The 14,616-nt window shown below is 46.4% G+C and overlaps 1 protein-coding gene across 12 annotated transcripts in view; it reads left to right on the top strand.

Moving 5' to 3' along the window:
* Nucleotides 1-14,616, top strand: part of PMFBP1 (polyamine modulated factor 1 binding protein 1) — a 79,139-nt gene that overhangs the window by 25,190 nt on the left and 39,333 nt on the right. For 11 of the 12 annotated variants that reach the window (XR_014551271.1, XR_014551272.1, XM_083626216.1 and 8 more), the window contains exon 4: nucleotides 11,745-11,812. Coding sequence is in view for 10 of the 12 variants with exons in the window: in XM_083626216.1 (XP_083482342.1) it covers nucleotides 11,745-11,812 (68 nt within the window). In the remaining 2 variants the exon portion in view is untranslated. Of the gene's footprint in view, nucleotides 1-6,339; nucleotides 11,205-11,744; nucleotides 11,813-14,616 lie in introns of those variants that run through there. The other variant, XM_083626206.1, reaches the window with a different exon arrangement.

Raw genomic sequence — 14,616 nt, 5'->3', positions numbered from 1 at the left:
GTCCCCCTTTGGCCTGATCCAGCTTCAGGGCTGCTCTTAGATGCCCTTTCAAGCTGCTTATGTCATGGCCTAGCCAGGACATGGCTCTAAAGGGCATTACTGCTACATTTCCAGTTCCTTGAAGCCTGCTTCCTTGCCTGGTCCCCTGAGACCCAGGCCAGTTGCTATTTGACATGTCTGTCGTAAAGCAACTGGATTGCTGTCCTCCTCCCATAAGGAGCAGGTGAAGGACCACATTTTGCCACCTTGCCCACAAGGATATCATGGGGGAACATTGACAAGCGCTTTGCTGAAATTAAGATATGCTTTGTCCACAGTGGTCACATGGTCTGCCTGTCTAGTAATTCCATGAGAAATGGAGATAAGGATGGGCTTGCATGGCTATTACTCTATAAAACTCACATTGGCTTCTGTTATACAATGCAGTTTTATTTTCTAGATACCCCAGGCCTACTGTTATAGCCAGACTGTGGTTTCCTTTCTTCAGGTCATTCATTATTAGACTAAAATACTTGTATTCTGTTGCTCCCGTTTGGCATTGTGTGTGTGTGTGTATGTGTGTGTGTGTGTGTGTGTGTGTGTGAGAGAGAGAGAGAGAGAGAGAGAGAGAGAGAGAGAGATGCATCACAAGGTGGGGACATGGGAGCTCCCATTTGGAGAGGAAGTCTTTTGGGCTGTGCAGCAAGCCCAGCGCTCAACAACCGTGACTCTTCTCTAGCCCTTTTCGACTCCATTAGCAGCAGTCAAGGGAGGCTTCCTGCAGTAACCCAGATAGGCTCCTGCAACTCGGGGGCCTCTGCTGCTGCTGGCGCAGTGCTTCTCTCACACGCTTGTGTTCTCCATACTTGATCAATCACTGACAGCCTCATTGTTTTATAATGCCCCTCTCAGCACGCTGTTTTCAACCCATCGCCCTGCTTGCTTTATAGTCTATAAATATTTAATTCTTTAATAAACTGCTTATGTGTAACACCAAATGACAGGTGTGTGTCGTTCCTCTCTTCCATGGTGCATCTGTTTGCAAAACAGTGTTCTGCTCTCTCTCGGCAAGAGCCACAATGCCTCTTAGCCATCTGCAGCTTTGCTCTTGGAGTCTGGAGTCTGTTGGCCTTCAGAAGGTGGTGCTGGGCTCACTTCTGAGCATGCTTCTACTTAGGGAGGGGTGTGTGGAGGGCCATTTGCTCTTGCCCCAGATTGGCCTCTATACAGTTTCTGTCAGCAGCTGCTGCTGCTGCTGCTGGGCTTTCTGCAAATCTGCCACCTCCCTGTTCTTTCTACACTGTAAGCTATGCGTGAAGGAGGCCCTATCCAAGGCCTTTGTTACAACCATTTCCTTGGTGCTGCTGTCGCTGCTCAGTGTACTAACATCCAGACAGCCAAGTTTGGGGCCCTGGCCTCACTTGTGGCACCTGAAAGACTAACATTCTTTTAAAGGTGCAAGCTCTTTTGGACTATCCTCAGTTGCAAGGGTATGCACATGTGGTTTGCGGGGGCAGGATTGTAAATAGTGAGGCCAAAGTGAATTGAGATGCAGAAAAGTACAGAGATGCTAAAGTATCTTTAGCCAGTACTGGCAGCTCCAGGGTCAGCAATCTAAATCTTTGGCTGAGAAACAAGCAGAATGGGCAGCAGACCCTCAGTTTGGGAAAAACAAAGCTGCCCCCCCACCACAGTTAATCCTGATTACCTTTATTGCTGTCTTTTGACACTGTCATCTGTTCTAGAGCTTTTTGTTATATACGCACTTTATCTATAAAACCTCTTACTAACCTAAACTTTCTGTTTGACCCTGCCTTATTTTAAAGGGTTTCCTTTTTGTGTCTATGGACACCTCAAAAGCTTTTGATGTGTTTACATAAGTTTTCTCTATGAAGAGGAGGTACTCATACCTGATGTATTGGGTGATATGTAGGGAAATCTGGAGGATCCCTGAAGCCTGCTTTTAACCTGAGACCTCCACTGGGTGGGGAGGCAAGATTGCAGACAAAGCCCTACTGCCCATGAAAGAAGCTACACAGTGGATGCTGAAGCCTGGCCTGGGGCCAGTTTTGCCAGTTACTTAAGACACACCTTTTCATCCCAGCCTTCAGATCTTTTTGATGAGGCTTTCAAGGCGGTTTTTTACAGAGTAGTCTATTATTAATATAATAATAACATACTGATGCTGATATTTAGAGCTGATGAGCTGGTTGTACAGTACTGTTTTTGATTAGCTGTTGCAGGTGACGTATTTTGTACTATTGCTTGTAAACTGCTTTGTGATTTTTAAGAAGAGGGGTATATATGTGGAATAAATGGAAACTTTCCTCCTCATTGGCAATGCTTTTCTGGAAGCATGAAGAGATGCTGTTTTCTGCAAGGGTCGTGGCGCCTGGCTATAAACATGTTGTTGTTGTTGTTGTTGTTGTTTTTGTTGTTGTTGTTGTTGTTACTATTACATTTATTTATAACCCACATTTTCCCCAAACTGGGACTCAAGACAGGTTACACAAATTAAAAGAACACAAATAAAATACAAAAAGCTGAAAACATGTAAAAGATAATTGTTAAAAATTAGTTAAACTCTAGTAGGGTTAACATAATATAAAAACAAATCTCTTAAAATACAAATAAGAAAAACAGCACAGCACTATTAAAACCCACCCTTTCTTTTCTTTAAAAAAAAAGCAGTTTCCAAAGGCCTGTCTGAATGCAACAGTCTTCACCTGCCAGCAGAAGGACAAGAAAAGGGAGCCAGTCTAGCTTCTCTAGGAAGGGGTTTCCAAAGTCTGGGAGCAGCCGCCAAGAAGGCCCTCTCCAACATCCCCATGAAGCATGCCTGTGAGGGTGGTGGGACTGAGAAAAGAACTTTCCTCAAAACTCTCAGAGCCTGGTCAGGTTCACAGGAAAGAATACAGTCCTTCAAATAGCCTGGGCATAAGCCATGGAGGGCTTTATAGGTCATAACCAGCCATTTGAATTGTGCCCAGAAACAGATGGATAGCCAGTGGAGCTGTTGTAAAAATGGAGTTTTATGCTCCCTATAATCAACCTTGGTCAACCATCCGGCTGCAGCTCTTTGGGCCAGTTGAAGTTTCCAAGCACTTTTCAAAGGGAGCTCCATATAGAGCATGTTATAGTAATCCAAACTGAAGATGGTGCCACCTCTCATCCCATCTGAATTAAGATGCTGTAGAACTGAAAAAGGCAACCAGGAAATATGTGGGAGTGGTCAGAGCCCCTGTCTTGGGAAGAAAGGCCAAAGAGATTGCATCTTTTTAGTTTAGGGCAGGGGTCAGTAAATTTTTTCAGCAGGGGGCCGGTCCACTGTCCCTTAGACCTTGTGGGGGGCCAGACTATATTTTTTGGGGGGGAATGAATGAATTCCTATGCCCCACAAAGAACCCAGAGATGCATTCAAATAAAAGGACACATTCTACTCATGTAAAAACACGCTGATTCCCAGACCGTCTGCGGGTCGGATTTTGAAGGTGATTGGGCCAGATCCGGCCCCTGGGCCTTAGTTTGCCTACCCACGGTTTAGGGTTAGTAGGGCTGGAATGCGTTGCTGTGAAAATCATGCCTTTCCAGTCACCAGTTTCATATAGCAGAGATTTATTTTTTTATTTAAGGTTTATTTTATCTCACCCTTCATGATGTCAAATTTCAGGACGATGTGCAACATAAATCAAATATAGAACTACACTTTTAAAAGGCCTGTAAGACTTTAAAACAGACTAAAACTTTCACATGTTTAAGTTGTGGGCATATGGAAGGTTTCAAATTGCCCAGGGTCACACTTCCACGCAGCTCACCTTCCATGGCAACTTGCTGGGTCAGTCTATTATATCAAATGCTAGAGTATTCCAGCACCTAGTCCAGGCGGGGGATAATCTCCATCTTGCTTGACAGGCATTTGGCCCACCAGACTGTTTTGGGAAAGTCATGCCCACCAGCTCTAAACCTGATGTTGTAAAGCTAAGGTGGGGCTTGGCTGACAGGGAAGAGTTTGCCCTAAACCTGCTTTTTGCAGCTCTCCAGACACCTGACAACTACCTGGTTATCAGGAGCCTTTGAAGCACTGGACTTCCAGTGAGAAATCATGGCTGTTTAAACATTTCCTGACAAGGTTCCTGGTTACCTGGTTAATTATCAGAGATAATTAGGTGGTGTTTAATGAAAGCTATTGCCTATTGTATTATCTCTGAGGAACAGAGATAACAGGGATTAACTTCCAGTGTTCTGGAAGGACTGTTCTCCATCGTGAGGCTGAGAAATCTTCAAGGTGAATGACCAGGCAGCAGCAGAACTGCAATCTTGCCCAAACACCACTTAATAGCCCTAGGTGTCAGTCCTTAGGGCAAAGATCAGCTCAACCTCCGGTTCTTCAATCATTTCTGAAACTCCTATAAATTACTATAGAGATTCTCTCTGATCCGATAGCTGGTTTAAGATGAGATGCCATTAAAGGTCTCAGAACAAAACAAAAAAGCATGCTCTAATCCATGGGTAGGCAAACTAAGGCCCAGGGGCCGGATCTGGCCCAATCGCCTTCAAAATCCGGCCTACAGACAGTCTGGGAATCAGCATGTTTTTACATGAGTAGAATGTGTCCTTTTATTTAAAATGCACCTCTTGGTTCTTTGTGGGGCCTGCCTGGTGTTTAACATGAGTAGAATGTGTGCTTTTATTTAAAATGCATCTCTGGGCTATTTGTGGGGCATTGGAATTTGTTCATTATTTTTTTCAAAATCTAGTCCACCCCCCCACAAGGTCTGAGGGACAGTAGACTCGCCCCCTGGTGAAAAAGTTTGCTGACCCCTGCAAGTCTAATCATACGTCCCAAAGAAAGTTGTTAAACATCTAAGAGATTCCCCAACTCAACAAAATTCATCTTATTTTATTCTATTCTTAATCCTCAGCTTGACTGGTGAATGAGCTGCTTGTAATGTGAAACTATGTGACAGCTTCAAAACAAAAAAAAAATTTTTTCCTTCCAGTAGCACCTTAAAGACCAACTAAGTTAGTTCTTGGTATGAGCTTTCGTGTGCATGCACACTTCTTCAGATACGTGTTGGTCTTTAAGGTGCTACTGGAAGGGAAAATTTTTTTTTTTTTTGACTATGGCAGACCAACACTGCTACCTATCTGTATGTGACAGCTTGTTCTGAGAATGGAATATTAAGAATATCATTTCCTGATAAGCAAGGACTATGGATTTCAGGAAAAGCACTCAGTATAGGAAAAATACTGAAAAGCACCCCACTGATTATTGGTGTCATGCAACAATTATTGAAGGAGCACTGAAAAGAACTAAGAGTGGAGATGCAGAAAATGGTAAATGGAAAAGGATTGGACAAAGTTGAGGCTGGAGAAAATATGCATCCTTTGAGAAAGAATACTGGTGGAGGTTTGCCTGAGCAGTAGAATGTAATAGTTAAGCTTGAGGCTATGGATGATGAAATTGAGAGGACCTCCACATGCCTGACGGAGCTAAATGTTGGAGATGAGGAAAGGAACCACGGATGGAGCAACTAAGAAGTATTCTGAGCTGGCAGAAATAGAGTTAGGAAAGAAATGACTATAAAATTTGAACTAAATCTAGAGGAAAAAATTATTAAGCCTCTCGCAACATTCTTGGAAAAATAATGGAAGAAGAGGAAATGGAAACTATGTTGTTGTTGTTTTTAAAACAAAGGTTAGGATGGAAAATGATGGCCAACAGAAAATAGGAAGATAAGGATCTGGGTGTGAAATAATGATTATACACAAGTAAATAACTATGGATCATTTTTTCAATATATGACCACAGCAAAGAGACTCTTGAAGGAATAAAGACCAAGGATTTACTGTTTCTCAGTACTGGAGGTAAAATTGTTATGTTAGTCTGGAAAACGACTATTATTGACTTTTATCAATAGTAATAATCGAAGAACCTCTTTTGGACTTTTTGGAATTAAAAATGAATGAACTTGAAATGCCTAGACTTGAAGACTGGAAAAGCATTGCCTAGCAAATGGAGTTACAGGTAGGTAGCCGTGTTGGGCTGCCGTGGTCGAAACAAAATAAAAAAATTCCTTCCAGTAGCACCTTAGAGACCAACTAAGTTTGTTATTGGTATGAGCTTTCATGTGCATGCAGACTGGGGGAACAGCTGGATTCTACCCTGGAGTGAACATTTGAAAATTTTGAAGAACTCTTGTATATACAGCTGACAGGTGCATAGCTGGAAGTCTTTTTTTACTTATTTCTTTTTTTATATTCTTTTATTGTTATTTTTTGGGGACGCGGGTGGTGCTGTGGTCTAAACCACTGAGCCTAGGGCTTGCCGATCGGAAGGTCGGCAGTTCGAAAGCACGTCAAAGTGCAAGTAGATAAATAGGTGCCACTCTGGCAGGAAGTTAAACAGCATTTCCGTGTGCTGCTCTGGTTTCGCCAGAAGTGGCTTAGTCATGCTAGCCACATGACCCGGAAAAACTGTGGACAAACACCAGCTCCCTTGGCCACTAAAGCGAGATGAGCACCGCAACCCCAGAGTCGTTCACGACTGGACTTAACTGTCAGAGGTCCTATACCTTTACCTTTTTTGTTATTTTTTACTCCTTTAGTATTTTTACCTCTATGTTATTTTTTGTTTCTTGCTTTGTTTTGGCTTCTGCTTTGCTTTGTTTCTTTGTGTTTTTTGTTATCCTCTACTCAGGGTTAATGAGGGCTTTGCATACAGATGAAGGTGATGGATGGTTGTTGAAGGACCCTGTGTGAGAGGCAGGGAAGGGAAGATCTCCTAGGGTGGGAGGCTGGGTGAAGAAAGGGAAGCTCCTGGGGAGAGCTGGGAGGGTTCACCTTTTTCTGTTTGGGACAATTTAAGATCTCCTAGTGAGAGAGGACTTTGCATTCTTCTTTTTCTCTTCCTTTGTTTTTGTTTAGATTAGTTTGTTTTCTGTTGCATTGCATTATGAAAGGTCTTATTAAATTCTTACGGGTGGTGGGGAAGAGGAACCTTTGAAGCATTGCACAAAGGAGAACCTAGTGCGAAGACAGGATCATTCTCCTTTTACATCATCCATTGCAAAGGGAGAGCAATGGTACTGCTTAGTGCTGGGCTTGGTTGCACTTTTCTGTTATGCAGGCAGGGGAGTGGCACCCACTTAAAGGAGACTGCTACACACCCACTTAAAGGAAAAGCAGAGCAAAATACAGTTTGAAACAGCTTCCCCTCTGCCAGCTTAACAGAAAAGTGCAGTGTACATGTACACACACCACACAATGGCTCTCTCATTCCTCGGTGTTACAATTTGGAGACATCCACATTTGCAGAACTGGTCTGAAATGCAGTGTCTTCCATTCATCCTATGTCTTCATGTGGATAACTTTTGGTGAGCGGTTGTATTTATATTTCAAGGGGGTGTCCATGATGCCATATGTGATACCTATGATAATAGTGTCAGATTGTCCTCTGGTTTTTGTAATCTGGGGAGGGGGGAAATGCCCCTAAAGGCGGGATTAAATTTAAGGAGCATGGGTGAACTACCATCTTATTTTAAAATACAAGGTGGCCATAGGTTTCTCTCATTTAAAAGCAAAATAAAAAAGAGAACCCCCAACTACTTCATATTTAAAGCTAATATAAAAAATGACCTTCCCGAGGAAAGGTGTGGCATATCTACATCTCCCTACTTGGTGGTTGGTAGTGATGGTGAGTGATCCCATTAGAGTTGTCCCAGCTTGAGAGCATAAGGCTGGTAGGGTTGGGCTCTGTCTAGCTCAGCAAAGAGAGGTTTGGGGAATATTCCAAAATATTCCTATAAAGATGCAATTGTCTGTGCAAGTGGCCTCAGTAACCCTAGAGAAGGGGTTACCCTAGAGAAGACTACGTAAGAGAAGATCTCTTGGGTCATTTGCCAACTTTGGGATACATATTACTGGCTCCTGCAATATGCAGCTGATAGTGGAGAATGTGTGGTTTTGCAGATTTTGCATCATATGCATTAGATGGTAAAAGTACATAACAGGTTTATTCATGGTGTAGAGAAAGCACACCCTCATAATATTACAACTGGGGGCCATGCAGTGAAACTGACTGACTGGCATAGCATTTAGGACAGCCAAAGGAAGGAACTTCTTTAATAACTAAAGGTTAACTTGTGGAATTCACTGCTTCAAAATGTGGTGAAAGCCACTGCTTTATATGGCTTTGAAGTGGGGATAGAGTGATCAAATCTAGTCAGCTTTTTGCAGCAGACTGACCCAGTTCAATGTTTCCTGAACTTGCCTACAGCTCAGAATTTAGCTGTCAGCCATATTTCACACTTCTCTGGGTTTTGTGATTCTGTTTTCGTCCTGAGAAGTGTGTGTGAAAATACTTATCTTATGTTAAGATGTATACAACTTGTCTCTTTTAGGAGGAACAGTGCAGTGAAATGCATCTAAAACATGTGTTTAATGGGAATATTGTGTACAAAATGTGTACAATTCACATGTGGATCTTTTGTATATTCTTTTGGAAAGTGTGCAAAAATCCAAACAGAAAGGCTCATGATTAAGCCCCAGGGAGATTGACCTGAGACAGACATAGACTGGTCCATCCACCTCCACCCTGAAAGAGCATTAGACAAATTCATGAAAGAGAATATCAGGCCTGTTGGTGTGAATGGTTCTGTGCAATTTCTATGCAGAGCGGATGTCGGCCCCTAAATATCTTATTTGGTCACTGCCAGTCAGAGCAGGTGATATTATTGGGCTGACACAAAAGAAGGCAGCTGTCTGTCTCTCCACCATTCCAATCAGTATAGGTTTAGAATCTATGGAGATTGTCTTATTTTGTCCTCCCAACAGCCCAAACAAATGGAACAGGGACCAAGACCCCTGAGGGGTTTGAACCCAAGACCAGTGTTACCTAGAACCACTGCATCATGTGGACTGGCTCCTTCATTCTTTGGATTCCTTTTCAGTAGGCTTCTTTTTGGTTTAATGTGGGTTGTTGTTTTTTTTACTTATTTTAAAAATAAAAAAGGAATCCCTTGTAATCTTCTCAGATATTTCTGGTGTTTGTGTGGCTAGATAATGGGTGGGTGGAGAAGCTTTGGCCTTTAGCTGTTGCTGAACTACAAGTCCCATCACCCTTAGCCATTGGCCATGCTTGCTGTGGCTATTGCAAATTGTAGTTCAGCAGCATCTGGAGGGCCTGGAGGTTCCTCACCCCCGGCGTAGTTCTAATATTCTGTCTGTTCCAAAATAAGCTGTGTGGCAACCCTGCTTTGGACTCCATGATGCTGCTTCCATCCCTTTGGACTTGGTGGTGCCATCTCTGCTTTGCAATTTCTTTGTAACTTAAAAACAACAGGTGGGCCCTCTGAAGGGACTTGACCCTAACCCCATTTTACCCCCTTTGGTTTCCTTTCCTTTCCAGGGGCACTATATAAGTCACTTCCTGCTCTGTGTGGGCCTCCTTTTTTCACCTTGAGCAGGACAGTGACCCCCAAATCTAGGTGTGGGGAAGGATGATAGGGGTCTCTAGTTCAGCCCCACTTGCTAGCTTCCTTGGTCCACCTCTGGGGAATCTGCTTGCCATGGGAGTGGGCAGAGTCCTCAGAGGCATGGGCCCCAGCTTGCCTCCTTTCCAGCAGCCACTGCTGGTCTTTGGCCTGGTCCAAGTTTCACCCTCAGCAGCTCCTGTGGAACCAGTGCTGCTGCCTCGTCTCCCTTCTCCTTGTGAGGCTTCTCTGCATCCGCTGTGGAAATGCCAGTCCAGGCTGGAGCAGCGCTGAAAGTCCCTTGCCCAGGAATGCCCCCGGAGCCTCCCAGTGAAACATGTGACTGGAAATGCAGCGCTGTCTCAGCTGCCTTCTCTCCCCTGCCTGTTTCTCTGGGCGTGGCAGAGAGGATCTTCCTCCCCTTGGCACATTCAAAGTTGGCCTGCACTCCATGTGACTCATGACTCACCATCTCTTCCCTCCTCTCCACCAGTTCTGTTTCATTTGAATAAAGATAATTTATGTGGACATTCCTTCAGTCGGGTGTCTGTCATCATTCCTCCCCCTCCCTCTGTCCTAACACTGTTATTTCATTGATGCTTTGCGCCCCAATGGGGTCGTTATGCTTTTGCATATCATTATGTTTTTATGAAGAACAACAGCGACATCTGCATGTGCCGCAGCGCTATGGGCACAAGCAGAGGAAATGCAGCAAGCCCCCCCCCCCCCAAAGACGGTGCCTTCCTAGTTCTGGCTGCCTTCAACTCCCTGTGCTGCCACCACTGCCACCAGCAGCTCCACTATCAACGGCACCTTCCCATTTCAACTCATCCAAATATTCATAGTTGCCCAAGAGGGAAAGCTGGGAAAGGAGGGGGGTAAATTCTGCTATCTAAAATTCTCCAGTCAAGTTCTGCTTCTGAGCCAAGAGCATGTCACCGTATGGCAGCTTGTGAAGCTGACAATGGTTGTTCTGCTGGCAGGAAAGCCCCTCCACCCCCAAAACCAACCAGCATCCGATGAAAAGCCAGAGGGAGCAGTGACAATCCTGCTGTTGTCTGAGTGTGATAAAAGCCCCCAATTAAGACGTTGGCCATGTCTAAGAGCCACAAAGAATCCCCTGTATTCAGCTGCAGCTGCCGCCACTGGTGCCTTCCTTGGCTGGCTAGTGCCAGGGCAAAAGGATCTCAGCCGGCAAGTAATTGATGAAATGACTGAGTGGGGACACCAAAAGAAAAGCAAGCAAAGGAGGAAAACAGAGGAGACCCAACTGTTTGCTAATAAGAGGGTGGGCTGCAATTCCCGCATGGATATCCTTGCCCCACCCCCACCCCCTTGACATCGTCTCCAGAATTAATCTGATCCCAAATGCCTGTGAAGAAGGGCAGACCTGCCAGGGCATTCCCCTGGAGCCAGCGATCCTCCTGGCAGCGCAAGTCAGGCTTGGCCTCAGTCCCCTCTCCGAAGGCTCCGCTGCTGGAATTGGAGGTATCCCAGGTTATATCCCATTTTCAAAGGTTTCCAAATGGAAGGCGGACTGAGGTCTGGCTCCTGGCATCTCAGGCAGATAGGCAGGCTTCTCGTTGCCCCCAACCCCCGCCCCTGCCCGCAACATTGCACCTCTCTTGGCTCACCATCCCCCTGTAGTTTGCCTTAATGATATGCAAATGAAATATGCATAAAACCATTCTACTGTGTGATGATTAAACACTGGAGACATTAAGAGCCATGCTTCGCGCTTTGACGGTGATGGTAATCTTCCCCGAATATCCACTTTGCGGAGTTTGAGAAACCCAAGCTGCTGCTGGCCGGATGTGTGGAGGCTTGAGCGGGCACCGCGGGTGACCCAGCACCCATCTCTCGGCTGCTTCTTTTCCAGGAGGATCTCCCACCCCCCTTTTCGTCCTGCATTCCGTTTGTAATCCAGCCACGCGACTGCACCGGGCGATTAACAGAACACCCCTCTTTTTTCTTAACGTTTCAGAGCTCATTAGCAAAACGATTATTCCTCATTAACCGCAAAAGCTTGTTCATTAGAAGAAAAAAAGATGCCCAAAAGATGCCATTGCTGTTAATCCTGATCTCTGCCGCTTGGCAGTAAATCCTGTACCAGTATTTTCCATGCAAAAGAGATGCGTGCCAATCTCCGCTTTTCTCTTCAGTGGGTTTCTTTTCGGACGAAGAGGGAAAACAAACCCCCATTTAGCATATTTTGTAAATTCCTGTTAAGTGAGAAGCCAATTAATATTCCCGTGGCATGACTTTATTTTTGTGTCTTCCTTTTGTCTCCAGCACCCGTCCCTGGCTCAGCGCCCGATGCCAGCTGAAAGCCTTTCAGGATCCACAACAGCACAGACAGTGTAAGTAAGCAGCTTTGTTTTTCTACAAAGCAGCCCCAGAGAGCCTCCGGCGCCACAGAGTGGGACTCTGGACCTGGCCTGTCTGGTGTGCCACCTGGGCGTCAGGAGTAGCACCTTCCAGATCTCGCTCTGCTTTCAAGTTGGTGCAGATCTTAGTGGTATATATTCTCTCTCTCTCTCTCCCCCTCTTTTTCTTTCTCTCCCCCCCCTACACACACACACACTCCATAGTGGATCTTGCAAAGGGCGTCCCATCGGCCCCATTCATCTCCCTGGTGATAGCAACGCATGGAAATAAATCTGCTACTGCTTCTGAAGAAGGGTGGGTGGGTGGGTTTGTTTGTTTTTTCTGGGTGGAGGGGGGAACATCTGTGTATACCTGGATTAAAAGTGGCAAGTGTATACACGGGCATTCTCTCTCTCACTCGCTCTCGCACACTTGTACTTTCTAACTTACACACGTGCACATACACAGGCATCAACATGTGTGTGCAAGCAAGCACACATGGATAAAATCTGAGTGCATGCTCAAACGAGTGGGCATACAGGCACACCCGCCTTGTACATACCTATCTCTGTGTGTGCCAGTGTCTGTCCCTTCAGGTGCGCATTCACACGCAGCAGTCACGCGTCCATAGAGAAGCATTGCGAAATGTTCTCTTTCCAGCCCTGAGCACCCAAATAATGCTCTTTTCTGCCTGCCTTCAAAGGTCTTACGGGAGACCTTCCAGCTCGTCCTCGTCCACCCCCGCCCCCCAATCTCCTCTCTCTCTTTCGCTGCAGGTTTGGCATCACTCTCTGGTCCACTGACTGGCAGCTGGTATCAGCCAGAGCCTGCGTTCATGATGCTTCCTGTGGCATCTCTTCTTCAATGGTGGCTGTCTCCAGTTAGCTGGTTGTTGACTGGGCTGGAGTGTCTTCTCTCTTTCTGGTTCTAGCTATAAATGAACCTGCCTGGCGAACAAACCAACAGCTTGCAGCGAACAACCCATTTGTGTGCCTTCTGTTACGCCGACAGATGCCCAGTTGCCCCTGGCACAGCAACGCAGGAGGGGCAAGCAGATGGGGGGCTGTTTTTGCTCTTGGCGCCTCCTTCTTTTCCTTTCTTCTTTTAAAGGATCAAGGATGCCAGCCTGGGCTTGGGAGTGGCATCATGGCGGAAATGGCGGCCTTTGTCTTCCGTTGCGCTGGCTCCACTGCAGCAGAATGAAGCTGAAATGGCGGAGGGGTCCAGTTGGCGCCTTGCCTGTGGGGGAGCCCCTGGATCTCTGGAGTCCAAGGGAGAGGCGAGCTTGCCCTCCTCCTCCTGGCACCCCGTGCCCTCGGCTGCTGCTTGTTGTCTGCTCCCGGGCTCTGGCTAATCTCCCTTCGCTGCTCCGCACTGTCTGGCCCACGTACAGGACCCCCAGAACATATGCCCGCTGCTGCTCTTATCACACGAAACTGTGGCGTTGCCACTGAATGGATGGCACCGTGCCAACGAGTCTGCCATCCGCCCTTGCAGGCAGCTCTTTCCTTTCTTCCCTCCCACCCACCCTCTCTCTCTCTCTCACTCTCACTCTCCCCTCCTCCTTCTGTCGACTTGACGTTAATTAACACACGGATTAATTGATTTTAAAAGCAAAAGAATTACAGTCAACTTTTCCCATAGGGTGCCGACGCCAGCCGCTTGGCACATTTCTGCCTTTCACAGGGGGGCAGGAGGGAGGCGCCCACAGCAGCGCAGCGCAGCGCAGCCAGCCCCTGCAGGAGAAGTGAGCAACGTTGGCTGCTGATGGAAGGCGAGCGACACCCTCCCATCTCATCCTTCGCAATGTGTTGCTATTACAGTTCGTTATAAATAATCAGAGGAGCCCCTCCTCCCATCCCTCTTCTAAAAAACGAAAGCTCTTCTGAGCTCTGAGGAGACAAGAAGTGTCCCCCACCCCCAGCTTGGCTTATTATCACCAAATACAGAGATAGTCTCTGTTGTATATAATTAAGCAGTTAGGAAGGGAAGGATTTCCCACCTCCAGCCATGCTAGCAATGACGGAAAACGTCTCCCTCTTTCCCTGGTCTTGCCTCCTCATTTCTTCCTCCCTAATTGGCTCAGATGTGTGGCTTCTGGTGAAGAATCTCAACCAGGTCCAAGTTGGTGCGTTGCAATTAAGGGCAATATTTCTCATGCCAGGGCTTAGGGTGCTTTTGCCTCCCCCCACCCCACCCCCTGGAGGCAAAGGGCCAAGCAGACGAGGCGGGGTGGCCAGCTGGAACCAGCCTTTGCCTTTTATTTCGTTTTGTTTTTTTAAAAAAGAAAAGCACAAAGCAATTGAAGCGGTGACTGGAATCCATTATGCAAATCAGGCAGTATTTGCATAATGTTTCATGACTGGAATATGCAAATGAGTTGTATAATTTATGAGTGCCAGTGTCTGTCTGTGAATTTGTCCTGTGCAGAGACTCCCTCTTAACACCAGTGAAAGCCCCTCCCTCCCTCCTCTCAACTCTTTCCTTTCCCAGGCCAGACCTGGCCCAGTTTGCTCTTCCCACCCTGGGAGGGTGTTGCTCAGGTTAACTGCAGCAGCAGCAGCACCACACAACACAAAGAGCGGTCCTCTCAGGGTGGGGTGAGTTGGACTAGGCAAAAGAGGGAGTGGAGCAGGCACATTCCAGGCCCCTCTTCGTCCAAGGCTTTTCTTGGGGGTTCACGGGATCCCCCCTGCTCATCTCTTTCTTTGACTGAAGGGTCTGGACAGTGCAGTGTTTCATGGACTCCAAGCACTGGGCTTCTAGCCCCACGGTGACTGATGTACATCCTGAAATG

The sequence above is a fragment of the Podarcis filfolensis genome, assembly GCF_964270895.1.
Source record: "Podarcis filfolensis genome assembly, chromosome: 8".
In the NCBI taxonomy this organism is placed as follows: Eukaryota; Metazoa; Chordata; class Lepidosauria; order Squamata; family Lacertidae; genus Podarcis; species Podarcis filfolensis.
This window is presented reverse-complemented; position numbering and strand designations above follow the sequence as displayed.